The sequence below is a fragment of the Passer domesticus genome, chromosome 8, assembly GCF_036417665.1.
Source record: "Passer domesticus isolate bPasDom1 chromosome 8, bPasDom1.hap1, whole genome shotgun sequence".
Classification (NCBI taxonomy): Eukaryota; Metazoa; Chordata; class Aves; order Passeriformes; family Passeridae; genus Passer; species Passer domesticus.
In genome coordinates, this window is record NC_087481.1 from 51,042,128 (window position 1) to 51,069,837 (window position 27,710).

A 27,710-nucleotide genomic window follows, 5' to 3' on the forward strand; every position below is an offset into this window, starting at 1 on the left:
TGACTTCAGCAGGAAGATTTGCTTCTCTCAAGCACTGGGAACATGGCCCTTAGTTAGACATGTATTTTTTTAGGTGCTTCTTCATGGTTTCATCTGCAGGCTCTCGCAAATGAATAAATTAAATCCATGAATAAAGCATCCAAGCTCTTGGTGCTTTGCTCAAGCATGTCTTGTTTAAATGTCTTGGGAGTGTTGTCAGAGAAACGAGTCTGTACAAATCAGACCTGAAGAGGAAAACCCACACGCTGTACTTATGAATGGAGGTGAGAGATCCGACAGAAGCCTTCCCAACACTCTGTATTAAAACACCTACAGAGGCAGGAAGATTAATGGACACAGCAAGCAGTCAGCAGAATATCACAGAATCAATTAGGTTGGAAAAGGCCTCTGAGATCACTGAGTCCAACCTACGACAGAACATCACTGTGTCAACCAGACCGTGGCACCGAGTGCCACATCCAGCCTTTCTCTGAACACCTCAGGGACGGCGACTCCACCACCTCCCCGGGCTGTCCGTTCCAGTGTCTAATCACCCTTTCTACCAAGAAATTCTTCCTAATACCCAAACTAAACCTCCCCTGGCACAGCTTGAAACTGTGTCCTCTTGTCCTGTCAAAATACAATTCTTTCCATTTGGGCATGGAAGGTACGGAAACACTGAGCGAACTCCCCCAGCGATGCCTGCAAATCGCTGTGTCTGATGGAGCCGCCTCCACATAATTTTGGGGCTGGGTTTTGGTTTAGATTTTAGACTGATGGATTTTAGCAACGAATTTACTTTCGCTTTCACATTAAACATCCGCCGATGCCCTCGCCGGCGACTCTCTAAGCGACCTTAAAGCTCTCCCTCACGGCTCCTCCCTCGCGTCCCGCCCGCGCGGCCGCGGCTCCCGGCGGCCCCGGCAGCATGGCGGGGGAGGCGGGCGGCTCCGCGCTGGGCCGCGCGGCCGACAAGCTCTTCTCGCTCAGCGGGCTCTTCGCCGTCCGCAAGCCCAAGGGACCCACCTCGGCCGCCGTGCTCAACCTGCTCAAGGAGAGGCTGCTGGCAGGTGAGCGGCGGCGGCCGGGCCGCCACCTCCGGAGAGGTCGGGCCAGGCGTGCCCTGCCCGGCGCGGCTGTGGGATGGGGCCGGGTGTGTGCGGTCCTTGAGGTGCGGGAGCTGCAACTCCCGGCAAACCACTTCACCCTCTGCTCAGCGCTCAGAAAAGCGGAGAAAGTGGGGTTTATTGTCTCTTTGTGGGTTTTTTGTTTGTTTTGGTAGTAGTTCATAACCATGGCATGGCCCACCTTGGAGAATGGAGTAATTTCTTGGTACGTCCTGGCTCTCTGCGCCAGGGGAGGTTCAGGTTGCACGTCAGGAGGAATTTATTCACAGAAAGCGCGATTAGGCATTGGGGTGGGTGGCTCAGGGAGGTGGTGGAGTTGTGTCATTGGAGGCCTTTGAGGAAAGAGTGTGCCAGGCAGAAGGTGTTGGTCACACTGCACGGTGGGCTGTGACACCGCATTCGCCACACGCCGCTTGCGGCCGGCACCTGCAGGGTGCAGCAGGACGGAGCCCCGGGGCTGGGTGGGGATGAGACTGCCGCAGCAGGGAGCTCCGGTCCTGCGGGGACTGCAGGCGATCCCGGGCTGCTTGGAGGGCTGGGCAGGTCCCAGGGACAGCGTGGGCCCGTCTGCCAGAGCCGGTGCCGGCAGCATCTCTGCAGCACAGCACGGCAGGATGTTCTGCTCAGTCCCGCTGCCTATTGCCATTAAAAAATAATGTCACCAAAGGAATGAGAACCATAGTGTTTCCAAAAGTTTGAAAGTCCTGGACAAAGTCTGCAGAAACTGCTCTTTTGAGCAGTCTGAGCAGTTAGATATTAAGAAAAAAACCAAAGTGAGATCATTGCAAAGGTGTGAGCGACTATTGCCTAGATTCTTTTGATAATGGATATGGGGACTTTGTCATCTAGTCTGGGCTTTTGGGCACTTGCTGGTGAAGTGAGAACATACTTTCAGACTAGTGAGTGCTTACCTGATTTACTCTGTTCTGAATTGTAATGTAGGCACACACTTTGTGTGGAAGAATCACGTTCCCTGAATGGAGAGATAATAGATATGGATAAAGGCGCTTAGACCATTTGTCGTATTTAATACCAATAAATAAGGGGTATTGGACTCTGCAAAAGTCCTGGAGTCATCAGCTGTATAGGAAGTTTGCTGGGTTGGGACACTGACAGCTTGAAAGCAGCAGTGAATAAGTTCAGTCCACTGCAAAGTTGCCATAGGGCTGTGAATATGCAAATAAACATGTCCCAATATAAGGCAGTAAATACGTGAAGAGTTGGCTCAGATTATGTAGCATAAAATTGGTGTATAATAGAAGTTTTGGGAACTCTGCTGCTGGTTCTTCCATGCTTTGTTAATGAAACTTCACAGGCTTGCTACCAGTACTTTCCAAAAATCTGTTTGTAATGGTATGTGAGACTTCATTAGCATGTAAGTGAAAATACCTTGCAAATACCTTTGCAGGAGTAAATCTAAATTAATCATTGGGCTTCAGCAGTACTGAAATTTCTATACTGCTAATAAATAGATTAAATATTTGATTTTTATTTTCTTTAGCAGTCTGGAAATGTGTGCTATTTTTCCTACATTCTGAGGTTATTTTATAATGCTTCCTTTTAATTTCTATTTGCAGAAGCTGGTGTGCAAACAAAAGGGAACAAAAGAAATCGGGTTTTGAAAATTGGACATGGAGGAACTTTGGACAGTGCAGCCACAGGAGTTCTGGGTAATGAAAAACATAATTATAGTAATCAAAATATGATTTCAGGAGACATTTTCATGCCTGCATGAAGTCGGGTGGAGGAACAATTTGGGATACACATGGCAGGTTCTGGGGGAAGGAAGAATGGTCTGGGTTAAATTTCCTGTGCATACACTACTACATGCATGTAACATGTTTCTTAACAGAAGGCTGTGTTCTTCCTTCCTGCCTTCTCTCCTCTCTTCCAAATCCTCAAATAACTTCTCGGTTATTACATGTGGGAAAATACAAACTCCTGTGTAATGAATTGTAAAATACCTGAGAAATGGCTTTTTTAACTGAAGCTGGGGATTTACAGTCATCATAATCTGTTGAATTATTTTGTCTCAAAGTAATGCTATTCTGGGATTTTGAGGGAGCTTTTAGGGCTGCTAATACTTACCAAAAAAAAAAAAAAAAAGATGTATTCAGCTGCTGCTTTTCTTGCAGCTCAGCACAGAAAAAGTTTTAAGTATTTGTCCTGTCTTGCTTCATAAAAAAGAGTATTCAAAGATATTTTGTCTTTTAATTTCAATAGCAATCCATGTATTGATTTTTTTTTTTTTTGTTAAAGAAAATATGTGTCAATTGCTGGTATTAAAATCTCAGCTGTGGGTGTGATTGTTCCCACATCATACTTTGTCACCAGCAGTTTTATTGATAAGTAACATGCAGACTGCAGCTTGCTCAGATCATAACCTTGTAGCTCTCCTTGGATGGAGAAATAACAGCAATACATTTCTGCTGTTGAAAATAAACAGGTGCAACTCTGAGTAAACACTGAAAGTAAATGCTCTGAGTTTTCATGAATGACTTCTCTCAGGAAGAATTCAGCTTCAAGGGGAGGTTGGTTGTTACAAGTGTTGTTTGAGGTCTGTAGATGGTAATTGTGACTTGTGAACATGGCAGAATGTGACATTCTTAGGTCAGAATGGAGCACTGCCTGGTTTGGTTGGAATTTCCTGTACTCTTAGAGAATTCAGTGTGCATTCCTGAAGCAGAGGTTTTCCTTTTACACAGGTGTTTGTTCCCTTTGAGCGTGCTGCTTCTCACTGTGCAAAGTCAACAGCATTGATCCACGGGAAAAACAAAATCACTTGTGCTTTTTTAATTGCTTTTCCAACTGCTCTGATACCCAGCAGTCTCCAAAGCCTGCTTCTGTGGCATGACAAAAAGTATTTGGGCTTGATGTGCTTGGTGTAGATAGGGGAGCACATCACCTTAATTAGCTGTGGATGGATTGAGAAAAGGCACAGGATCTTTCATTCCACTGCCATACAAAACATACAGGAAAAAATCAATGGTAGCTACATTGGGAGGGAGAAAACTGGAGAGGAGTGGGAAAGGGAATGTGCCCAGATTTCTTGTGTGTTCAGGTAAGAAATGAGGAGAGAGGGAAGGATACAAGAGAAGCAAGTTACTCAGAATATGTGTGCTGCTTTTCAGGATGGAATGGTGGAGCAGAAACCTTTCCTTCCTCATGGATAGGAGCATGAGAGAAGTATTAAATATTCTGAAACCCTTTGTGATCTTTACTGCTTTCTCCCAGGTTTTATGTGCTGCCTATGTGTAACTTTGTTCCTGGGAATTAACTGATTCAGAGTCCTGCTTAGTGTGCCAGGTGTACTGCCAATCACTGAGCAGTGCTCTTTATCAGAAAATATCCTTCTATATTTCTTCTCTTTCTGACAGCAGATGTAGATGAGGAAGAGCCTTGGAGGTAGAGGTCAGTGATCTATGACATGTGAGAGAAAGGCAAGGTTAGGTCTTGGTGAATATCTTCTTTTGGTGTTATTCTAGGGCTGTGGTTCCAGCTTGCTGTTTCTTGGTGTTAATGGGAATTTTGTTTGGCTTATTTTTCTATGGCAGTAATAAATTATACTTCCACAGTAGAAGAAAACATGAAAAAGTATAAAAAAAATTAAAATTCAGTTAAATCTTTCTACATTGTGTAGTCTCTCAAGTGAGAGAGTTTTATGTCACTGTTCAATAACACATTCTCCATAAGCTGATGATTAATGGAGAAAATTGTTAGTATCTTGTTCACAAAAGCATTCAGTGTTTCTTTAAAATTATTCCATTGATTCTCTTGACACTCTTCAGCAGATTTCAGCTCAGCTGTTGAAGTTATGTTCAGTTATGTCATCATGTTGCAAGAGAAGTGCTTGGTTATAAAGTCTTATCTGTGTGCTTATCTCCTTTTCTCAGCCTTCTTGCAGCTCTTTCCTATCTGGCAAATAACAGGAACAGGTTGAACTGAAGATGCATGAAAGCACAAGCACATGTGTGACTGAAAACCCTCAGGAATGAGAGGAGTAGTAATGGAGAACAAGGAGGAATCTAATGGGTCTCAGAGCACAAAAATTGAGAAGCATTAGAACACAAGTAAAAAAAAATTTTTTTTTTCAAAGTTGATTTTCAGTTTGATGTTTTCAGTCCTGGCTCTTGAAGCTGATTTCCTGAAAGCTCCCTTCACTCCTCTAGTTTTATTAAAATAAAGTCCATAAGCTGTTACACATTCCATGAGTTGTACACAAAACTAATTTCCTTCTAAAATTTTCTTTGGATTGCTGTAGGTGGAAAAAAATCAATAGGAAAGCATTTTAAAGGCAAGCATCTTGTAAAAAGCTTTAAAGTAAAATATAAAATAGAGCTCTTTTTCTGTCTCTTTCTTTTATGAAAAGCTGACTGATTGCTGTTTTTTAGAATACTGGTGTTAAGATTGAAATAACAGTAATCTGTACATGCACAGTAAGAGGCAGTTGGGCCTTTTGATTATTTTACTTTCTTCCTGCATGTCTGATAAACAATTCTGTTGTGCTGTCTTGGCTGGATTACTCTTGGCCACTGTCAACCTTTAAAAGGACTATTTGGTTACAATGAAGGGTTCATTCATTATTGGTGAGCCATAACCTTCATCAAACCAGAGGCAATGTTAATTGCACTCTCCATTTCTTTGGTGATTAAAAGATAAATAAATGTAGCAGTTGAATTAAAGTATTGTAACAGTAGATGAAGGTTATTTATCTTTTGCTTTAGGCTTTTTCCTTTCAGTAGTTCCATGTTGTTTGAACATCAGAGATGCTTTCTCAAAAGTGTTGACTCTCTTCATATGCTAACAGAGCATGAAAGGCTGAGTTTCTGACTAGCATAATATTTGGTATTGAATGGTGTTGAAAAAGGGAACTGCAGGGCTGTTTTGAAGTGGCATTTCTTCTTCTCTCTTTGCAGTGGTTGGTATTGGAAAAGGAACAAAAATGCTGGGGACTATGTTGGCAGGTTCCAAGGTAAGGAATGCTAAATGACTTGTAATAGGGAGTTTTGTTTGCTAGTTCTCTTTTTTTCTGTCAGTAAAGAGCTGAACCAACATGCAAATATGTCAGCCATGCTGCATATTTAGTTCAGATATATACTTCAGCTCCTTTTTGCAGTTAGTCACAAATGTGTTAGTCAGACTTTCATGTCCAGACTGGTTATTTAAAAAAAATGTTTGTCTCAGTTTTCTAAGAAGTGTTAATAAATACCAAATTACCATTTTACAGGAAGATTTCTATACTATTTAGTGCACTGAAAAAAAGAAAGAAAAACTAATGAAGATGGCACTGCTGAAACTGATGTTTTGGGGATGTAGTTGTGGATGACAGTTCAATTTCTGGTAATTTTCCTTATGTGTAGATAACTTCATTGTTATTGAGCTTGAAGTAACAGATGGTCTTTGTTTCTTTTCTGTCTTCTTAAATACCATGAGGCCTTAAGAGGCCCGTTGTGGAATTTAGAGTATTTTGGATTGCATTGCTGGTGCTGTAGAGGAGTGCTCTACAAACCCAACAACAGACATGTGAGAGGCCAAAGGTAGCAAAAGCCCTGTGGCTGCATGAGAGAATCCAGACCAGAGCCTTGACAAACAGAAATTTTGTTCACTGCTGGTTTTGATTAATTTTACTGTGTTAATTTTACTTTGGTGACCCCCCAGACCATAGGTGTTCCATACACAAAAAGTGCAAGTACTCCCAAGAGTAATGTCCCAGTGTTGATTTCTTCCTCACAAGTCAAACCTTGTGGGTTTAGCCATTATTTTTACAAGAGAAGTTTAGATAAGATTGACAGATGTACGGATCAATTAAACCTTCCAAATTTCATCTTAAATGCAGGAAAAGTCAATAATACATTATGTTCACCATTTTTCCCATTCTCTGAACACTTAGGATCTTTTACAGCTGCTGAACCTGTAGCTTAAAGGTAGAATTTGGTTGACAGTCTTCAGTTCAACTCAGAGGGGAAATAATTTGACAGAAAAGAAAACAACCCAGGATGAAAGGACATAGCTGTAGAGTGTGATCCAAAACTCAGGGTAGGCAGTGCCAGTCTCTGCACTGGCTGTAATTTGCATTTGGTTTACATGAGTGCATTTCAGAGGCATCTGTGTTTTGAAATGTGCAGTAAACAGCTGGACTTACAGTGGAAATGTAAACAGTTACCACTGACACCTCCTTTGAAAGAACTTTAAACTTAAAAGAAGTCACAGATTTACTTCAGCGAAATTAAGTCATCACAGCTAAATGTGTAATCTGTTGATTTAAAAACATGTAAAGCAATTGAATTAGCTCTTAAGCTGAGGTTCACAGTGGAAACAGCTGTGATGGATAAAGTACTTGCAGGCTTTTTGGCAGAAGAGGGTATGCTCAGGTTCCTTGACAACTTCACTGTGAAGTCCTGTAGCCAAAAACAGGGTTGTCCAGCCAGACCTTGTTCCCAGATGGCTCCCAGGGACTTAGAGCTGCTCCTGAGGGGCAAGGGAGGGGACAATGTGCTGTGGGGGCAGCCTGGTGAGCCACCCCAGGCAGATCCATCCCTGGCCCTGTAGGGCTGTGGACTCTGGGCACTTGGCATCTTCTCAGAGCTCAGCAGCTCTTCCACTGCAGCTGTTCCTGTGTGAGGTACCTGACATCCGTGCCAGATATGGAATATGCAGCATTTATTTGGAGCCTTTCCTGTCTTTGCCTTCCTATTTTCTATTTGTACTTCAATAAATTAGGCATGCAATAGTGTGTGAGGCTTAAGGAGGTTGAAGGATGTCTCACAGATGTCTGTGGAGTTTTTTGACCACACTGATAACTCATAATGTATCAAGAGACACATTCATGACTAAGTAGATTTGACTATCTTTTTGTATTCCACGCCATGTGCTTGGAATTTATACTATTCTTTAATTTTTTCCACTATTTTGGATGCTAAAGTGTTTGTTGAAATGTGGTGTTTTTCTTTTGTTCCTTTTGTTATTACAAAGATTCAGAGGAGCTGTCTGACCCTCTCTGGCCAGGATTTACTGTTTGCTTCTAGGAATGCATCTTGTAAAGAAACAGTTCAGTGTATCATTGTTGGCAGCAGAGCTGTGTGGAGTGGCCAAAATGTATGGTACTGCAGTAAACTCCATATGGTGACTCTGCCAGGAATTGGACTGGCTCTTGACTTTTTCCCAAACATTGTGTGAAACTTTCCTGACTCTGTGTGGCAGTTCTGAGTGTTATCCCTTGGTGTGCAACTCACACATGTTCTGCAAAGAGTTTTACTCTTGATGTGTAAACTGAGTTCATTGGTTTGACCTCCTTAGGAATTAAGACAAACAGAAATGTACAGCCAAGGGCAATACCTGCTTAGTGTTCCAGATTTCTCATCAAATTCTTAATATTTGTCCAGAAATAAAAATATGTACAAGCTGGCTTAGCTTTTGTTTGTTTGTTTTTTGTTGTTTTAAATGTTCCAAGTGAGGGAGAAGCTGAATGCTCTTGGATCTGGAATCTAAATACTGAACATTTAATACATGTTCCATAGGAGAATCACTTTTTCTTGTTGTTCTGGGACTTGCACTTGGTCTTGTTTGGACTTTTTGCACTTCAGGATTTTTAAAGATTTGTTTTTTTTACCGTGTTGGCAAAATAGAGTGGAATGAAAAAAATTTCCTGCTTCACCAGTAAAATTAACATGTTGAGTGTGGACCAATATTTATTATCATAAATTGTTTCTGAACAATTCAGTCTTAGGTATGACTTGTCTGTCTCAAACACAATGCACAGGTGTGGTTTTTCTGGGAGGAAATGGTTTAGAAAATGGTAGATCAGTTTCCAAAGTGGCAGTCCCATTTAAAACATCTCATCTACGAGAATGTGCTGTTACATAGAAGCAATGAGGCAAATAATCATGTGCTAATCAGAGAACAAAAAATGAGAAGCACTAAGCAATGAAATTCTTCATTAATCTAATACTTTCCATGGGGAGGAGACATCTCCCAAAATACAGAGCCTTTATGGATAACTGAGACTTTCAGGCTTCAGTTCTGTGCTTAATTTGCTTATTTTTCAGTGACATAGCACCTGGGTTCAGCCTAAGAGAATTTTAGTCATACGAGCGTGAATGAAGAACTCCACCATCCATCAGGCTGTCCTTGCAAGCCCTGCCTCTCCATGAGTGGAAAGCTTGGGGTGTTATTTGTTTGATCTGGGGATGCAGCTTCTTGTCACGGTCCACATAGAAAATACCTCCCCAAGTGCTCAGTGTGAAGGAAGTTCCCTGAGTACTTTGTGGTAGTGGCACAAGCTTGGGCAATGACTGATTAAAACAGAAAATTTAATCTCAAAAGTTGTGGCTTCTCCAGAATGAAGCTATCAAAAAAACCCCCCAAACTTCTGGGTAGAGTAAAACCCAAAGTTCAAGTGTTCTCAAAACCTAGAAAAGGAAGAAGAGATTATAGGCAGAATGAAGATACATCTGTGACCTGATGTGTGACAACTTTCATTTTGCATAATAGTTAAAATTTGTGTTCTTATGAATCCTGGATAGAAAATGAGTGCTAGATCAGTGATTAGGTTTTAAATCTTGCCAGTCACACTTGTATAGTGTGAGAGAGGACTTGTCTGTGCAGGAATTGGTTCAAATCACCTAGCACAACTTCTGAGATATGTAAATTACTTTTTGCAGTGTGATTCTGGGATTAGAGCCTGTGTATTGCAAAGTTTTTTCTCTGGAGGGGTGGCATCAGATCCTGCAGAACAAAGTGTCCATAAACAATGTTATTTCTTTAACTCTTGTGATTACCTTACTGTGCTAAAATAGAGTTTTTACTTATTATCCCATAACTTCTCACACGTTAAGCTTTGTCCGTGAATTCTTTCTTTTTTTTTTATTTAATTAAGTCTTTTGCTTGCATCCTTTGGCAGTGAGTTCAATGAATTAACGCATTAGAAAGCACATCCAGTGGTTCTACAAGGAGCAAAACTAATGAAGCCTTTGCTTGTGACTTCGTTTGTTTACAGCTCGTTAGACACCAAAGCCCCATGTGGACTTTTTGGTATCCAGTAATTCAGTGGGGCTCCCTCTGGACCTTTCTTAGTAGAAGCTGCAATAGATTTATTTCCTCTGTCTGTCTGTTTTCAGGAGGCTCATAAGAACTCGGCATCTCTGAGACCTCTATTCTTCTGCCAACATTTGTGTGTTTGCACATTGACATGCACACCATGATGGTGTAAGTGCTATTTCTTTTGAAATTCTAATTTTCATTTTAAATAGCCTCACTGTGCTGGTTTGTTGCTTTTTCTTTTTAGTGTATTTCAGTGTTTGTGCTCCAGTTCATTTTTGAGTTGCAAGTGCAAGAAAATTGAGTTGACTTTGCTTTCAAAGGATCCTCTTGGTGGTGTGTGCTCTTTAGAATATTTCTCTAGAATTTCTCTAGAGTATCACCAGCTGAGCTCTGTGATTTCTTTTGGAGTTGGTGAAACCAAACCCACTTACTCATACAGTGTATAGGGATGTGTTCTGTTTTCTTTTTCAGATTCTGGTATTTTTAACATTGTCTTGGAAGTGTAGGATTTTTGGGTAGTAATAATAATTTTATTAGACTAATTGTTATGGTACATAAAATTAGGTGTTTGAATATGCAAGCCCTCTCTCAGATCTAAAATAGAAGCCATAGATTTTAAAACTAAGCATATTTCAGATTTGTTTAAAGCTTAGTGGAATAGCATGGGAATAAAAAGTAGGTGTGTGGGCAAGCAGTTATATAGGTAATATCCCAAGTCTGCTTCACAAAGGTAGGCTACATTTTATCACCTGCTTTTATAAAATATATTAAGAAAACAGTTTTATTTCTTGAATTGGGCAGCAAGGATTTGTTCACAATGGATCAGCCAACCTCCCAGGCATAAGGCAAGGAGGACTTACTGCTAGATTGGATTCTTCAGATCCCACCTTGCTTGTGTTCATCTGCTTTTGCATTCAAATTGTAGTATTTGTCTTTGAGGAATCCAAGTAAAAGTGGTTTGTTTGCTCTTTAGCCTTTTCCCTCAGAAATTTTTCATCTGCAGCACCTTCTCATTTTTCACTCTGTGGTTTATGCCACAGATTTACCTTCTCACACCTCTTTGTTCATGGTACCTCATCCAGAATAACCAAGGGTCTGACAGAATTTCTTTTTGTAGTGAGATGGGAGGGGTAACAAATAAAGTGCAGAATGTGACTTGCTCATTTAAAGAAAATGGATTGTAGCTCCACAAAATGTCACTACTTTGCCTTTGCTCAATCCCAAAGAAATGATTGTTTCCTTACCAGGGAGGTAGAGGAGGGAAGAAGATGATAAAGCTTTTATCTCCTAGGGGAAGGAGAGAGCCTGGTAGATGATAGGTTGTGGCACATGGAGGGGTTAATGTGAGATAACCTCATAATGTGCCTGAAATCCAATATCTCTATTAGAGTCCATAGGTTTTTGTGAACCCAGTGGAGTTATGAATTTTAGTACCCAGGCTTGTTTTGAAAGATGTTTTATGGGTTTTCCTTGAGGAGCAGGACTGGCAGATTGGAGATGGAGTTATTGTTTTATGAGAGATGTTGACCCATGGGCAGATGGATGTGTTTCAGCCCTTGTAGGTGAATTCTTCCTGGCACATACTGGTTGCTTAATTTCTCCCATTTAGTTACCATTTAGAAGAAGTATATTACATTCCTGAAATATAGGTATAGGACAGAGAACTCTTGACATTTCTGTTCTGTGGTATTTGTTATCTTATTGTGCAAACATTCAATGAATACTTCCTCATATGTTCGTACAACTCAGTGCAAAGATCTGTATTCATAAAACTTGTCTGTAGCCTTTAACAGCTACATCTAGGAATTGTTGTAATAGTTTAGTGGTTTTTTTTAACCACTACTGGCACCTGAGAAGATTTTTGCAGAACCAGAACTTTGTACTATAACTCCATGAGCTCTCTAGAGCAGAGGAGATTGATTCAGAGACCCATTGCTGTGTATGCAAACTTGGCACTGGTTTCTGTCCTGTGTTGTTTTACCTTATTGACAATGAATATCTTGTTCCCCAAATGCCTCCATATATTAGATCAGTGTCAGTTTTTGAAATCACATTGAAGACAATGTGATTGTCTTCCTTATTTTGTCAAAAGGAAAATGCTTACAAAAAGGAAGGCAGGGAAAATGCATGAAGTCGGTTTTGATGTGTTTTGAGAATGCGTAGAAGGTGTTAGCAAAACTTGAAGTGGTGTCTGTACAAAACAAGTTGCATTGAGAGAATGCTAAGCCTGCACAGTGGGGGATGCAGGAATTGGGAAGGGCTAAAATGTTAGAGGGATGAAATGGCTTTACACACTGTCAAACATCTTCAGTTACCCATTACTGAAAAACATATGGCACATTTTTTTAACCTGCTTTCTTTGGTAACAGATCATAGAAGAGGCTGATTTTAATATCTTTTTTGCCCTGCCCAATATCTCTAAAACAAAGTTGTAGAAGAAGAAGAAGCTGTTGAATAGTATAAATACATCATGTACTGCAGTAATACTGTTAGTAAGTTGGCTGAACATGCTGTGTAGTGCTCAAGTCTCTTTTATGCCCACCCCAGAGGCCTAATCTATTAATAGCTCAGCTTCATGCTCTATTAATATTCACACTCTTTTTTAAACTGTTGAAAATCTTGAGGAGACTGCACCTATTGTGCTGCTCTTTCCTCCCCAAATGCTGAATATTTTAAGAGCATATTCTGGTGTGATTTTCCTGTTCTTCCATTCACAAGGTCAGTGGTGCTTTCTTCCATCTTGACCTTGCTATAGTTGTGCATATGTGCAGTTCTTGCTTGGATTCATTAATAAAATCATGACTGCAGCATGGCAAGGCTATTTTCTCATTCTTTATAAAAATATCAGAAAATAAAAACAATGGTAACCAATTTAGATTAGCCATTCTACACTGTTTTACCTAGTGTTCATTTCCAGTAATTTGGAGATGCTCTTAGCTGTGCCTTTTAGAATTTGCTGCATCTTGGCCTTAACAATGCTTTTGAATTCAGGCAGAGACTTTCATGCATTCAGTTTTATCTGTGATTTTGTACGTAGCTATGAAGTCTTACGCTTCTGGAAGGACTGTCTTCTATTTCTGGACAGAGAGTTATGTATTTCTTTAAAACTCTGTTTCCCAGGTAGAATTTGGAGGTCATCTTTCTTTATTTTGTTTTATCTGTGATATGGGTACTAGAGCTGAGGATGACATTTAAGAGCCAGCCTGAGACATTTTGATGAGTGAGGGAGATTTCCACAGAGAGCAGTTGCCAGAAAGGTTTGCATAGAGAAAGTGTGGGTTTCAAACAGCCACCTTTGCACATTAACCTGCCTCCCCTCTTGCATGTTGTGAGCCTGCACTGTGTTTGTAGGTGATGTGTGGTCTGGTGCTATCTCAGGTGATGCACTGTGAATGTTGGCACTGTTCTCCCACCTGCCCCCTTCCTGCACTGCTTTTGACTCCTAAATTTAAATTTGATACAGTTTTTAGCTAACACCTTAAAGCTTCTCTGAGCTGCAGGCAAAGTTTCTTCTGTTGGGTTCCCCGTGTTAGAGGGGGTTCTGGTCCTTCCTTCTCATGAAAAATCTGGCCATCCCATAATGTTAGAACTCTTTAAAATAAGCTGACATAAGAGATCAAAAAATCCTGTTAGTCCACAAACTGAAGATCAGATAGTTCTTCAGCAGTGACAGTGCAATTACAGCATCCAGCACTAAATGCAATTTAGTGCAGGCTTAGCACAAAGTCAGCTTTTTCTTTTAGGAGTAAAAAATGAATGTTAGAGAAGTTGTAAATGTTTATGTATATCAAAAGGTCATGTTTGGTGTTTGATAATTTTGAATTTTTAAAACATGAAACTCTTCCCTCATCCTGCAGTCTTTATTTTGCCCTCTGTGCAACCTGCTTTTAAGAGATTAGGGCTCTGTGCTTTTAATATATTGGAATCTGCTTAGTGAGAGTGCTTTGTTTTGGAAAATAATTGAAACTATGGCAACCCTTGGGGTTTTTTCCAGCTTATTTGTCTACCTCATGCACTTCTCCATTTTGGTGGATGATTAGCATACTGGAAACCACTGGTAGCTGCTAATGTTATACAAACAGCAAAATAAGTTCTGTAAATATTAAATCCAAAACTGTTTATTTGTGCTTTAGAAATCATTGAACACAAACTGAATGTCATTATAAAACTGAGAGTTTAAGGCCTCTTCACTATCTCAGTGGCCTAAATGTACAAATCTGTAAGTGCAGAGCAAATGGTTTTGGCACAGAAGCACTAATTCTGATCAGTGCTTGCCTGCTGTGTGCTCCCCTGATTTCCATCAGGTTCTCTAGAGCACTTGTTTTATGTTTGTTTATGTTCAAACTTGTTAATAACATGCAGACATCAGTTTACATAAATTGCATTTCTGTTTCTCTTGAATATGACTTCTGTTTCCCAGCTTTCAGTCTTCCACAGGGGATTGTAGCCTTAATTTATTTATTTTCCTTTTACACTTCTGTGTTCAGTTGCTGCTGTGATTAGAAAATGGGTCATCCTTGGATGAACTCTTATGAACTGCCTCTTCCAGAGGGCTTGCTTGCCTGGGAAATTCTTGTAGTGGGAGCCATCTTAAAATCTTCCTGACAGCTACTGGTGACCTTGTTTAGTAATTACTTGTGGTTCTGTCTAGCTCTTCTGAAGTGTTGCTTCTCCATGTATGAAAAAGCTTTTAAAACATGTTATAATTTAAGATTTCAAGTCTCTGGCTTCTTTCCAAATAAAACCTTGATGTCTCAACAGTTAAAACTGAGAAGTTCTGTTGCATGGTCTGTCTGGCGTTTGCACTGATAAGTGGGGCAGACATGCCTGGCAGTCAGCCCAGGGCCTTCAGCCTCCTGGAGCCCCCCCGGGTGGGGTTGTGCAGCTGAAAGCTCTGCTGGCTCTGCAGCCCCTGAAATGGGAGGGGATTCTTCCTCCTTCTCCTTCTCTTCCCCTTTTCCCAGTTAAATATGCATGCTGATAAAGTCTTGCCTTTATTCTCTCTCTTTTTATGGATATTCTTTCTCTTTCTGTGCTAGTCTAAGCACTTTTCTGAAACTGGGTATGAAAATAAAAAAGCCAAATTATAGCTACTCTCTTACTAAAAATATTATGGTAAACATATGGTTTGTTATTTGTGAGAATGTTGACTGTGCCCTGTGGTTGTGACACTAAAACAAAATTCCTCTTCCCAAGACCTGTGAGATTTATTAGACATTTGTAATTTGTTTCTTATAGATTGCTGTAGTTCTATTTTTTTATCCAGTACTGGCTTTTTATGGTGTATTTCTTTCTGGTCGTGGGTATGGTGCACATGCACGACCATCCAAGCATTTCACTGTGTCTGGTCTTGTTGGGGTTGCATGCAGCACATCCCCCAGTCAGTGTGACAGAGTTTGTGCATTATCATTGACAGAATGCAGTGGATTGTCACTGTAAAGTATCTCCTTAAGGCTTTCTTCTCACTGCTGTGAATGGTGGAGCTGCTTATACTCAAGGGCTTCTGGTCACTTTGCTGCCTTTTGTTTCACTTGCTATAATGGTTTTCTTTTCTTTCAATAAAGTGTTTTTCTGATTGGCTGAGAGACACAGCCATTCCCTGCTGCAGGATAGTTTTGGAAAGGTCTGTTTGTCCTCAGGGTGCTGTTGTACAGTTGTGAGGCTGTGCTTTGGGACCAGCCCAGTGTTCTGTGTTGGAATTAATGCATGATGCTGCAGCACTTGTAAGTCGTGACTGGGAACGCTGGATTCAGCTTTTAATGTGCTGCACTTGCGTGTTGTGCAGTCCATAGGGAAGCTGAGATGCTGCTTTAATCTTTAAATGATTTTGGTCCTGGTCTCTTGAGTAGAGGTCAAGGATGTAGGGGCTGTTGACAGGCAGGATATTACCTGAGGAGCTGCAGTATAGGGGTGCTTTCTGTCTCAGTCTGCACTTGTCAGGCTTTGCCACTGCCTGCAACACCTACTACCTTGCTTTTTTTGTTTTGGGTTGAGTGGGTTGAAGGCAGAGTGTTGTGAGCAGTTTCTGTCTGTGTTCCTGCAGTGATTTGTAATTTGAGAGTACAGGGAGAATGCCCCTAGATGTATTTCATAAAACTGGAAGAAATAAATGATTGCCAACACAGGTGAGAAAAGGTCACTGAACACTTATTAAATGACTCAGATCCATTGGGTGCTTCTGAGGGCAGCATGAGTGAGTCTAAAGAGTGTTAATGCTGAATTTTGACACAAATAATTCTGGACTCTTGTATTATCTTCTAAATCTCCAGGTTCTGCACCCTACCAAAGGGGAAGAAATAAACCTTATCCAGTGGCAAGTAAGAATTATGATATATAATTGTAGATAGCCAAGGGCACTTCAGAGATGGATCATAAACCAGCTGTAATTCTTAATTTCCTACCCTGTTACAGCCTTCTTTTCAGATTATTGCATTGCTGGCTTGAGTATTTTGTGACTCTTTAAAGGCTTCTGTAAGGAATAGGGATTTGTGACTAATATTTAAGGACGTTCTTTTTAAAAACTGTAAACCCTTTTGCTCTTTTTGCAGAAATTAAAGGGGAAATATTGAGATTTGGATTGTCTTGTTCATGCCATTCGTGTTTACATATTAACAGATGAGACATTATCTCTCTATTGCTGGCAGATCAAATACAACATGTTATTGTAACAGATAGCCTAAAGCAAGATAACCAAAACCAGAATTAAAGGAAAAGAAGTAATTTAAGCTGAAGTAGTATGAGTATTTTGATTTGGAAACATCAGAAGACAGTGTGAGTTTTTAAATTTTCAGATTTAGAATTTTACTGAACAGCTAAGATCATTCATCATGCTTAGGACAATGATGATCTGGTCACGTGTTTTTATTAACCTCTAGGTTAGGTGCTGAATAGTGTATTTCTGGCAGTACAATTAAATGTTCAGAACCAGATCATTAAATGTCTCAGAAAGCAGTCAATTTTATGGTCCTAACAGCTAATATAGTAGTAAAAGATAATGTACCTTAAAGTTTATTTAAATATTTGTTGTGGAGCAGCGTTCATCCATTCTTTCTTTAGTTTCTTTTTTCATGCATTCCAGAAGTGTGTAAACTTGAAGAATTTTATTTTAAAATACCTAATTTTGCAGAGTTATCAGACATCTGCAATATTTAGGGAAAATGTAGCCCTAATGTGGTGTTGTGATTAAACCTGGCAGGCAGCTAAAACACCACACAGCTGTTTGCTCACTCCTTGGAGTGGGATGGGGACAGAATCAGAAAAAAGGTGAAACTCATGGGTTGTGATAAAGGCAGTTTAATAAGTGTAATGGAAACATCTATGTTATCAACACTGTTTTCAGCATAAATCCAAAGCATAGTCTCATCCCAGCTATTATAAAGAAAATTCTCTGTATTCCCAGCTCAACCCAGCACATGAAGTAATCAAAGAATACAGTTATTTTTATGTTAAAGTCTGCACTCTGCTGCCTTTTGTCTGACTATTTCTGCTGTTTCCATTTTGCAGCAGTTGCTTGAAGAAATCCATTGAAGTGGCAGGTTGTCACATGGAACAAAATCAAGGCATGTCTTACTAGTCCAGTGGTGTGGGTGTGATTTATATGCCTACACTGCTATTACTTGAGCTTGTTTGTACTTTGCAAGTACATGAAGCAGGATGCATTGCATCTCACAGTAAAATGTTAGTGCTTATGTCTGTTTGGATGTGTTCCAGTAGAATTTGGTCAGCCAGCTTCTAGAAGATACATCCTCAGATTTGTATTAGTTCAGCTGGGAGTAATTTCACTAGAACCTTACTGGGAAATAGAGGAGCACTTCGATTTTTCTCTTCCAGGCTTTATTTGAAGGCCTGTGGACTTACCATAGGAATGGGATAGGCAATGGGTCAAACCATTGGTGTAATACTTGATGGTATCCCTAAACTTGACTCAGGTCATGTTTCAGAGTGAGCCTTGGTGTGTTGACAGCCTTGTGACAAGTCATGGAGCAGCTGGTGCAGGGGAAGCCGCTGTCAGCTTCAGCAGGTTGTGCTGTATGCTCAGAGCTTGGCAGTTCTTAGGGTGAAAATGTGGAAAAGGAGGGCATCAGGTGAAATGTAAGGACAAGAGCTGCTGTCCTGGGGTCAAGTTGATTCCTTCTTGCAAATTACAGGCATATAAACTGAAGAATTTTTTAGAGAAGAACCCTGAAAAACCCTGAAACAAATATTCAGAGAACTCACAATGAGTAGAAATGTTATTCAATGACCTTGAACTCCTTGTGCTGGTCACAGGGTCCTTACCGGATCTCAGGAATTCAAAACTGCAGCATCAGTTCTGTATTTCATGGCAGAACCATTGTAATGCTTTGTCTTGGCAGTGGGTGTTTTGATTTCACAAGTGAAGGTCTTTGTGTCTTTTTTTTTTTTTTTTAATGTGCAAAGGAACAGAAAAATTGTCTGTGAAAGGTACTCCTCTGTACTTTGCTTCAACCATGACATATGACACCTCACAGAGACTTTGATGTTACTCCCCTATTATTTTCTTCATGGTATTGATGTATTTATAGTAAAAATTAGATTCCATGTTGCTTCTTCCTTGGGTTTCTAAAACTGAAATCACAGGCACATGTAATACAGGATTTAATTTTTGTTTGATTTCATGTATTTTTATCTTGACTTTTGCTTACCCAGGGTTGCTGGCTTTACCACTTAGACAGTATTCTTCCTGTTCTGATTTGAATTAATGGGTGGTTGCAGTTTTATCTTTAAAAAAAATAAGAAAAAGGAAAAAGAAACCTAAGAAACAACCTTGAAGACTTGACTCAGTAATCTCTCTTATTCCTTCCCAGAAGTACACTGCCATTGGAATGCTGGGCAAGGCCACTGATACATTAGATGCTACAGGAAAAGTAACTGAAGAAAAACCTTATGGTAAGCATAAATGTATCTATACACTCAATGTCATTTGAAGACATAAGTGGTTTCTATCATAGGAAAGCGGAAGAGATGTTTGGGACTCTGAATTAAGTTTAAATGTGAAATTAAACTAAGATTATTTCATCTTCAACTTCAGTGCTCATATAATTCAAACCAGCTTCATGCAATTATGTCCAACGCAAGTGTTCATTTCTGCTGGAAAAAAACAAACCAGGCATTAGATTAGCAGGGAGGAAATAGAATTGGGCAGGACTGTGTCATTTTAAATCTTTGACAGGCTGACAAATGACGTGCTGTGTCCAGTAACATTTTCCTCTCTCAGAGTGTAGTCCCAGGAGTCCTCTTTTAGTAAAACCCTTTAAGGCCAGTGGAGGAATAAAGTACTTGGATCTTCCCTCTAGGACACCACTTCACCTACAGGCTGCTTAACATTTAATGAGGATGGCATAAACTACCTTCTACATATGGCTATCTTCCAGTTCTTGGTCTTGCTTACATCTTTAATAAATGAAATTTTCTGACTGACAGAGCACAGGGCAAGGATATAAAGCTTCAGAACTCATCCTGACTGTGGTTTTGCTGGGCATCTTAGAAACAGTGTAGTAACACAGTAAGTATATTTGTTATTAGTTCTTTCACAACCTTGGGGAAAAAAAATTAAAAAATAATAGGTAACCTGTTGCTTAGCAACCCTACACGTCTGACATTCTTTATACCTGGTAACAGGTACATGAAGTAAATAATCTTTTGTAATGGTGTGATGAAAAGCCTGGATTTCATTTCTCACTTCCAATCTCTTTTCTTTTGCAGTTTTCCTTTTCTCATGAGGCAGGCAAGCATGAGTTTCTTGTCCACATTCTAAATAGTGTTAATTACTACTAGGTAGTGTTATTCAGAGATGTTGGATCGTTTATTTATGCTTCAGGATCAAGCTCTGAGTCTCTCAGCTTCTGGAGGCCTGAGCATCCACATGGTGGTAGAGTTGCCAATACCTCATGCTGCTTGAATGAAGTGATGATTCACTTTCTTGGTATTTATCTGTATAAAAATCTAGTTTTTGAAACACTAGTTTTGCTGTTTTCGTTTTGTGTTGTTAACTGCAAACAGAATTTAGAGCCTTGTTTTTGTGTGTGTTTCTCTCCCTGGCAGCTCCTGTTACAGCAGTTCCCGCCTCTGTACCACCTCTGTTGTGGTGTGTGCTTTCTGTGCACCACCTTTCTCTTAGGCTGTGTGCTTGAGGAACTGATTTGGCTTAAAAACACCCCCTTTTTTTTAGTTGTTTGTCATTTTAAACTGAGGTCAGTTGCAGGATCCAGTTCATCACATGGTCTGATGAAGAGCAGCATTGGCACTGCTGGGCAGTGCAGTTTGGGGTGCAGTTTCCTTTTGCCTCCAGTGATGGCTGAAGGAAATGCTCATGACATTGGTCTCAGTTGCTTTCCATGTTGCTGCAAATCAGTCAGATGTGATTTCTTCAGAAAGAGAAGAAGATGGATACTCCTTTTTTGCTCTCCATGGTACCTACATGTTTTGTATTTGTCATCTTTTTCAGTGTCTTCTCCAAAACAGTTTGGTTTTCTGAAGGATACTCTCTTTGGCCCACCATCCCTAATTTCGAACCCTCATAGGTACAAGAAAAGGCAAACCAAATGTTTGAGTTGAATTTCAGTTTTCTTTTGACACTTACAAGGATCCTTGGAGAAGCAGAGCAAGGGAATATAAATCCTGCAGTGCCAACATCATCCAGGATTGGGCCTTAGTGCAGAGAAAGGGCACTGAACCAGTTTGTAAAATGTATAAAACTCTTCTTGAGTGACTTCATTGGAACATAAGAGCAAAGTGCCTGCAGAAAGTTGCCAGCTATATTAACTGTAAGGAAGTGTTACCTTTTAGTCCTCAAAGTGTCCCTAGACAGCAACTTGGGAAGCAAACTGTACAGTCAGTCACAATGTCAGGATGTACTGAAGAGAGCTCCTTGCTTTTAACCCCTCCTGAGCTTCTCATAGCTTTTTGTTTCTTACCACAAGTTTGCATTTTCATGGGAAATTAGGGTATGGTTTCATACTGCTGCCAGGCTGTCAGATGCTCACTGTGGAAGCAAGTAGCATTTAGTATTCCTCTGATGCTTTTTGAGCACATTAATGTTAGTAGCCCTTTTTTAATATTTGTAACTGTGTACAGGAATGTACGTTCTGAAAGCCACTTCCTCCCAGCTGCCTACAGGCTATATCCAGACATGGAGAACAAAATTAATGAGGCTTTTCTCAGGTCTCTGGTGATTATGCTGAAATATATGTTTAATAGAGCTACCTGAATCTTTTGGAAAGTGTAGTCCTTTCAGGATTCTGCTTGTCTGTTTTCAAATAATTTGTGCTGGGTCAGACTGAATTGAGGTCATTTGCTAAACTTCTGGTACTCTATCACAGATAATTCTTAATGTTCTCTTTTGGAGTAGTTTGTTAACATGCACAGGGCAGAATCACCCTTTGGTGAAGGCTTTTTGAGGTTGTGGCACAAATGGCACTTTTTTTTTTGGTTTGGTAACTTTATTTTCCTTCCTCTATAGCAGGAAAATCAGTCAATAGTCACCGGTGCTCAAAAGCACATCAGATCTTAGCAAATGCATCATATGTAAATATTTACTTTGATAACACATGACACAACTCTTGTTTGTTAATGCATCATTCTTCACATGGGGATTTTTTTTTTCTCCTGAGACAGAGCTTGCCTGTATCATGAGTGACTTCCTCAGAGGCCACATGTAACTCTTAGTCAAAGGAATATGAGATCAAATGCAGTTCATGGAGTGAAGATTGGAAGGAGAACTCCAAGGGGCACTTGTGCTTACATCTGAAATACTGAATTTTAACCTGAAGCAGCCTGGAGTTCACAAGAAGGCTGACAGGATCACTGTCATGGGGCTGGGTTGTGCTGACTTTCACCATGTAGTTTTATTGTGATATGTTGCTAAATAGAACCGAGATTGAAATAACCATTCAGGAAACTCTTCAGAAGGTTCAGAGTTACTGTACAATTGATTTTGTTGTTCCTAGCCTGTATTCTGATGTAACTTGGTCTCTCTTTGTGCCTTGTGCTTTGCAACCTTGCTGTTAATAACACATCTTGGGACAGCTGCTTGGGCCTAGGGACAGCATCTGCTCTTGAGACTGCAGAGTGCTTTATAGAAGTGAGGAACCACAGGATCATCCCAGAGCTGCTGTGAAAAGAAATCTCATCTTTTTTACTTACAGCATGAAGTACATCTGGCTTTTGAGGCTTGCAAGTAAATGTCTGTTTCAAAATACAGTGAAGGCTTGATAAATAAATTTGGTTGGTTTATGTTCCAGAATGTTGTTGACTTAGCAGGGATGACACTAATTTAATATTACTTATGAGAAGCAGGGCTAGTCAAACACCAGACAGTAGAAATGCACTGAAGTGCATGTGATTACAGATCTTATGTTTGCACTCTCTAAAAAAATTAGGGATGAATGTAATTTCTGTTGAATAGAGCTTCAGAAGACCAGTGCAATCAGCTACTTAGGTTATAGTCTTCCAATAAAAGCGGGACAGATGTCTATGTGTACTATTAAAAGAAAGTACATTGCCTAAACCAGCTGTTTTTCTTTTACAGAATTTTGTTAGTAAAATTACCTTACTTAATATATAACTATACCCCAGAGTACATTTGCAGGTTAGTTGTTTGACAGGGAAATTTTGATGTGTTGTTTCAGATAAAGTCTTTTTCTGCACCAGTGGTTTTGTTCTCTAATGATCTGTTGTATTTTTCCCTGCAGTTAGGTTCTCTTTGAGAGAAGTTCCCAGGGTTAGATGAGCATTTTATTCTTTTTGGTGTTTTTTTAAAAAATAAGAATATTCCAAATGTTGTAGCTTTTATGTAGTTTCCAAGAAAGATGAGTTTGCAGCCTCAAGAGAGGGGAATTAGAAAAGAAAACATTAAGGAGGATTTCTGCCCTTCTGAAAGTATCCAGATTGTCCTGATCACCTTGGACAGTTTATTCCACTCCTTTTGTGGTAATTCACATTCCTGCCTACAATCTGGTTTTTATCTCTTTTCTTTGGTGTTTTTCACTCCATCTAAATTCTGAATGGGGGGAACTCTTATTTGTGTCTGCTTGCAGAATGTGATTGATGCCATTAGTGCCATGTGAATAATCAATACTAACATACTGATTGTTTTCTTTCCACAGACCAAGTAACGAAAGGAGATCTTGAAAATGTTCTTCAAAAGTTCACAGGGGACATTATGCAAGTTCCCCCACTGTAAGTTCCATGCTATTCACTCACTCTTGACAGTTGTGTTCGGCTGTCTGGACTTGCCAGCAGAAGTCAGCTCTCTCAGAAGTATTACGACACATGTTGACAAGAGGATGGAGGCCAGGCAGTCAGGAGTTTAACATTTGCAAATGGTGATCTGGAGTCTGTGGGTGTTTTGGGTAAATGTAAAGTAGCAAAAGTCTGAAACAGCTTTGCAGGGCTCATCTTCTGTCTTCCAATCTGACTGACATCTCTGTGGAAGTGCCTTAAATGACTTCGAATTAGTTTTCAAAAAACTTACGAGTATGAATGACTGAATGATGATTGAGCTTCTGTAGTTTAGCAAATTTCTTCTGGTCAGGTGAGCCACAGTAGCTGGCAGTGTGCATGACTTAGCTTGTGACAGATGGCTTTTATGGTGGTTTAAGCTAGCCTGATTTCCTTTGCATTTGCCATGTGTCACTTACTGTGGTTCCAGCGTTCCTGTAAGGTCACTAATGCTCCACGTATTCTGCTTCATGTGACCTGTTTCAAATTGCCCTCTAATATTGTCAGCGAGATCCTTTTGGATTTTTCTGTGGTCATCTTTCTGTTGTGACCAAAATTGGAGCTTTGGATAAAGTTCCACATAATCAGTGAAATCAGTCTCTGTGGTTCTGTAGTGGTTCCCTAAACATCCTAGAACGTGGCAGCTGCTGTTCAGGAAAGACCCTGGTGTGGGCAAGGATGGGTGCAATGTAGAATTACAGGAGTTGCCTGAGTGGCTCCCAGTGCTCAGCTCAACATAACACTGAGACAGAGGATGCCCTGCTGACTGCTGAGACATGGGATGTTAGAGGCAGCTGAAAGTGTTGTAACCCTTATAGAAACCCTTTTATTTCATAAACTGCAAAGTGAGTGATAAAATGCTTTTAAATCCGTACAGCAAGAGAGAAATACAAGGCCATCTCTTGTTTTCTGGTTTATGTAGCTACTGGTAAATGGGATGATTCTGTGTCCAAGAGATTTCAGCAGCACTTGCTGTTTTTTGTGGGTTTTTGTGAGTACTTGGAGAGTTGTAAAATGTGTGCTACCCTAGTACAATATTACCAGGATCTGGAGAATGGGAAGCCTGTTCTATTACAACCCTGTGACACATGTTTTCATGCTCTGTCTGATCAGCTATTCTGCTTTGAAGAAGGATGGAGAAAGGCTTTCAACTCTGATGAAGAGAGGGAAAGCAGTAGAAGCAAAGCCTGCTCGGCCAGTGAGAGTGTACAGCCTTTCTCTCCAGCAGTTCCAGCCACCACTGTTCACGCTGGGTAAAGGTCAAAGATTATTACATAGAGCAATGCTCCCAGCTTGTTAATGTTTATTTACACAGAATGGGACTAAGAGAGTCAAATGGGTTTCATTTCACTCAGCTACTTATTTTGGTGTGAGCCCATGTGCAGACTTTCACTTTGTATTAAGAGCACCGTATTTTGGTTTTAAGTTAAGCTGATTATATCTAATCTCTCAGTGAGGCAAAATTCTGAGAGACTGGTCAGGGGATTATTTGCATCTGTCCATGGTTTTGCAACCTCCAGCTCGTTCCTCTCTCAGGTCTGCTTACTTCACTTTGCCATTCTTTCACACAGATTCCCAGACCTGCTGGCATCTCTTCCAGGATCAGTTTCAGTTATTGTCAGACTCCTTTCTTGTTGAGGAGGCAGGATCTTATCCTTCCTTCTGTCATTCATCAAGAAACTTGGATAGTACATTAAGAAACATATTAATAAATAAACCAGAAAAGACTTGTAAATGTTTAATGCTACTGTAAGGTCAAGATGATGCCTTGCATTGATCTGTCTGCCCAGTTGATCCCCAGTCCTGTGATAGAGCAGATGTTTTATGAGGAGCAGGTATGACTGACAGAACTCAGTGCTGTGTGACTTCAGCCCTTACTTTATGGTTGGGTGACAGGCACTGATCACTGGCAGAGAGGGAAGGGAAGGGCTGAGAGAGCAGGGAAAATTAAAGTTGAATTTTAAAATTTTAATGGAGCTGCCTGTCTGCAGTATCTGACAGTCAGTTTAGGCTATACTTGAAATAACTTGCTTTCATCATTAGAAATATGGAATCAACCTGAAATGCTTAAAATGAATAGGGCTGAAACATTTCTTAACATGCTATAGCAGGTACTTAAATTCTGGTGAGTTAGTACAGTTGCCATTTTATTTGCTTTCCCTGCTGTCTAGCTTAGCAATTTCACCCTCACATATGTTCCAGGATGAATAATTGATGTTGCATCCTATAAATATTTTATCACTGGGTTGTTTGCGTAGCGCATTTTTACATTTATGTGGGGGCATGGCTTCTATGTAAAGTAGATTTCACGTGGCACTGGCAATTTACCATGTCTCTTTTAACATTCCAGATGTTGAATGTGGTGGTGGCTTTTATGTCAGGAGCCTGGTCAATGACATTGGCAAAGGTAGGCATGGAAAAAAACGCATGAAAATGTAAGGAACAAGTGTGTGTTTATGGAAAATATTTGTCATTCTGTATATCTCAAGTAACTAGACCTGTGTGTTATTTTGCAGAACTGTAGTGCTATCACTTGTTTTTATATACTCAGGTAATTTCCTTAGGGGCATGGGGGAATGATGGCTAAATAATTGCCAGGGACCTTGGGGGCCAGCTGATAAAAATGGAGCAAGCAATAGCACTGAGCAAGATAATGCAAGGCAAGTGGGGGGGGGGAGTTTTTTCCTCTCTCTTTCATGTGTTAAAGCTAACTCAGATTAAGGATGAGAAGAAGAAAGATACTGTCTTTTTAAACATTATTCATCACATTTTGAAAACAGATTGCACACAACATTACCATGCACATAATAAACCCTATCTGCTGGAAAGACTTCCACACTGGTGATGATTTTTCGAGTGTTTTCTTTCTCCTCTGCCTGAACAGTGAATAGTTTTGCTTTCCCACAGGGTTATTTGTCTTGTGCTCTGTATCTATCAAACTGCATGATGGAGAATAGATAATCCATTTCTACCTTTTCTTTTTTTTTTTAAATGATACATTTGTAGGAAGGTAAGTAATGTGGGATAACCCTATGAATTTCAATGTTGTTATTTGTGCTTAGGCAAGTCCAAATTTCTGTTACTGCCTTCTGAGCATACTGGCTTATGTTTAGCTCTTTAATGAAAACTAAGATAAAGTCTGTCCATGTCTGGCTTCTTTTCAAAAATTGAAAATGAAATGAAAACCTTCCTGCATCAGAAAGGATGGGAAAGAATATTTTAGTGTACCTGTGTGTTTATAAGTCAGTGCTTGTTGCTGTTATGCTTTGTAGCTTCTTGATATGTAATTATGTCCTGCTAGTATTTATTTAACATAGGAGAGCATTTGTACATATTTTTTTTATTTTTCCTTATCTTGGTTTCTGTTATCCTGATAGGCAGCACAGGATAATAATAAAAATACCTCTTGAAGGCAAGAAGTGCTAAGGCCTCAGAATGTGTAGGAAAGTAGTTCACGGTCACTTGAGAATGCACAATGTTCTGGTTACATCTTATGACATTTTTTCCTCACTCTCCATTTTGATCTAAATCTGGGAAAATTCTTGACAGCTTTCTGTCAGATTCTGAACTCTTTACTACACTGGACAATTATTGAAATCAAAGGACATCCTTGGGTCAGATTTAAGAAGATACAAACGAGTGATAAATCTTCATGACCTTCCTTGTCAAACAAAGCAGAATAATATAAAAGGCTACATACAAAAATACATTTTAAGTGAACTGGAAATGGTTACACTTAGAAAGTTTATCCATGTACTTTGTCCGATGCCTCTTTCCTCCTTTGCTGCAGAGCTCTCCACCTGTGCCTCGGTGCAGGAGCTGACGCGCACCAAGCAGGGGCCGTTCACCCTGGAGGAGCACGCCCTGCACGAAGACAAGTGGACAATTGATGAAATTGCTCAGTCCTTGGAGCACTGCACAGCCCTGCTCCTGGGAGAGCCAGCTCGGAAAAAATTGAAGACAGAGCATCCAGGTGAAACTGCTGTGATCTGTGAGGATAAGTGATAAGTTGGATCAAGGAAAAAGACTGGATGATTGAGATGTTTTAAGATTGCATTGGGATTGTCTCGCCTCCTGTGTAAATCTACAAGTCTCTGCTGGGAAGGTGACAAACTGCAGCACAAGAGGAATGGTTCTTTTGTTTCCTGGGGTTAGAATGTGCGCTGAAAATATTCAGTGCTAAGTGTTTCTTGATTGTTTCTTTTCCTTCTTGCACGCTGTAACTGATGCCAAATTTTTATAGACTTTTAAAGAACTTCCAGGGTGCAAGATGGCTGCTGTTGAAAATTCATCAATAAAAAATTATGTAAAATAATGTCTGATAAA

At 40.1% G+C, this 27,710-nt stretch overlaps 1 protein-coding gene across 2 annotated transcripts; it reads left to right on the forward strand.

Annotated features, from left to right (window-relative positions):
• The first annotated feature begins 734 nt into the window (after positions 1-734).
• On the forward strand, positions 735-27,710 carry TRUB1 (TruB pseudouridine synthase family member 1). Of its 2 annotated transcripts, none has more exons than XM_064431402.1 (8): positions 735-1,049; positions 2,684-2,776; positions 6,023-6,078; positions 18,971-19,052; positions 23,270-23,342; positions 24,498-24,643; positions 25,735-25,791; positions 27,175-27,710. In XM_064431402.1, exons 1-8 carry the CDS (start codon positions 908-910, stop codon positions 27,387-27,389), a joined length of 864 nt encoding a protein of 287 aa, XP_064287472.1. In that variant the 5' UTR covers positions 735-907; the 3' UTR covers positions 27,390-27,710. The 2 variants fall into 2 exon arrangements, with proteins under 2 accessions (XP_064287472.1, XP_064287473.1); XM_064431403.1 differs by having other exon boundaries at positions 741-1,049; positions 24,498-24,637.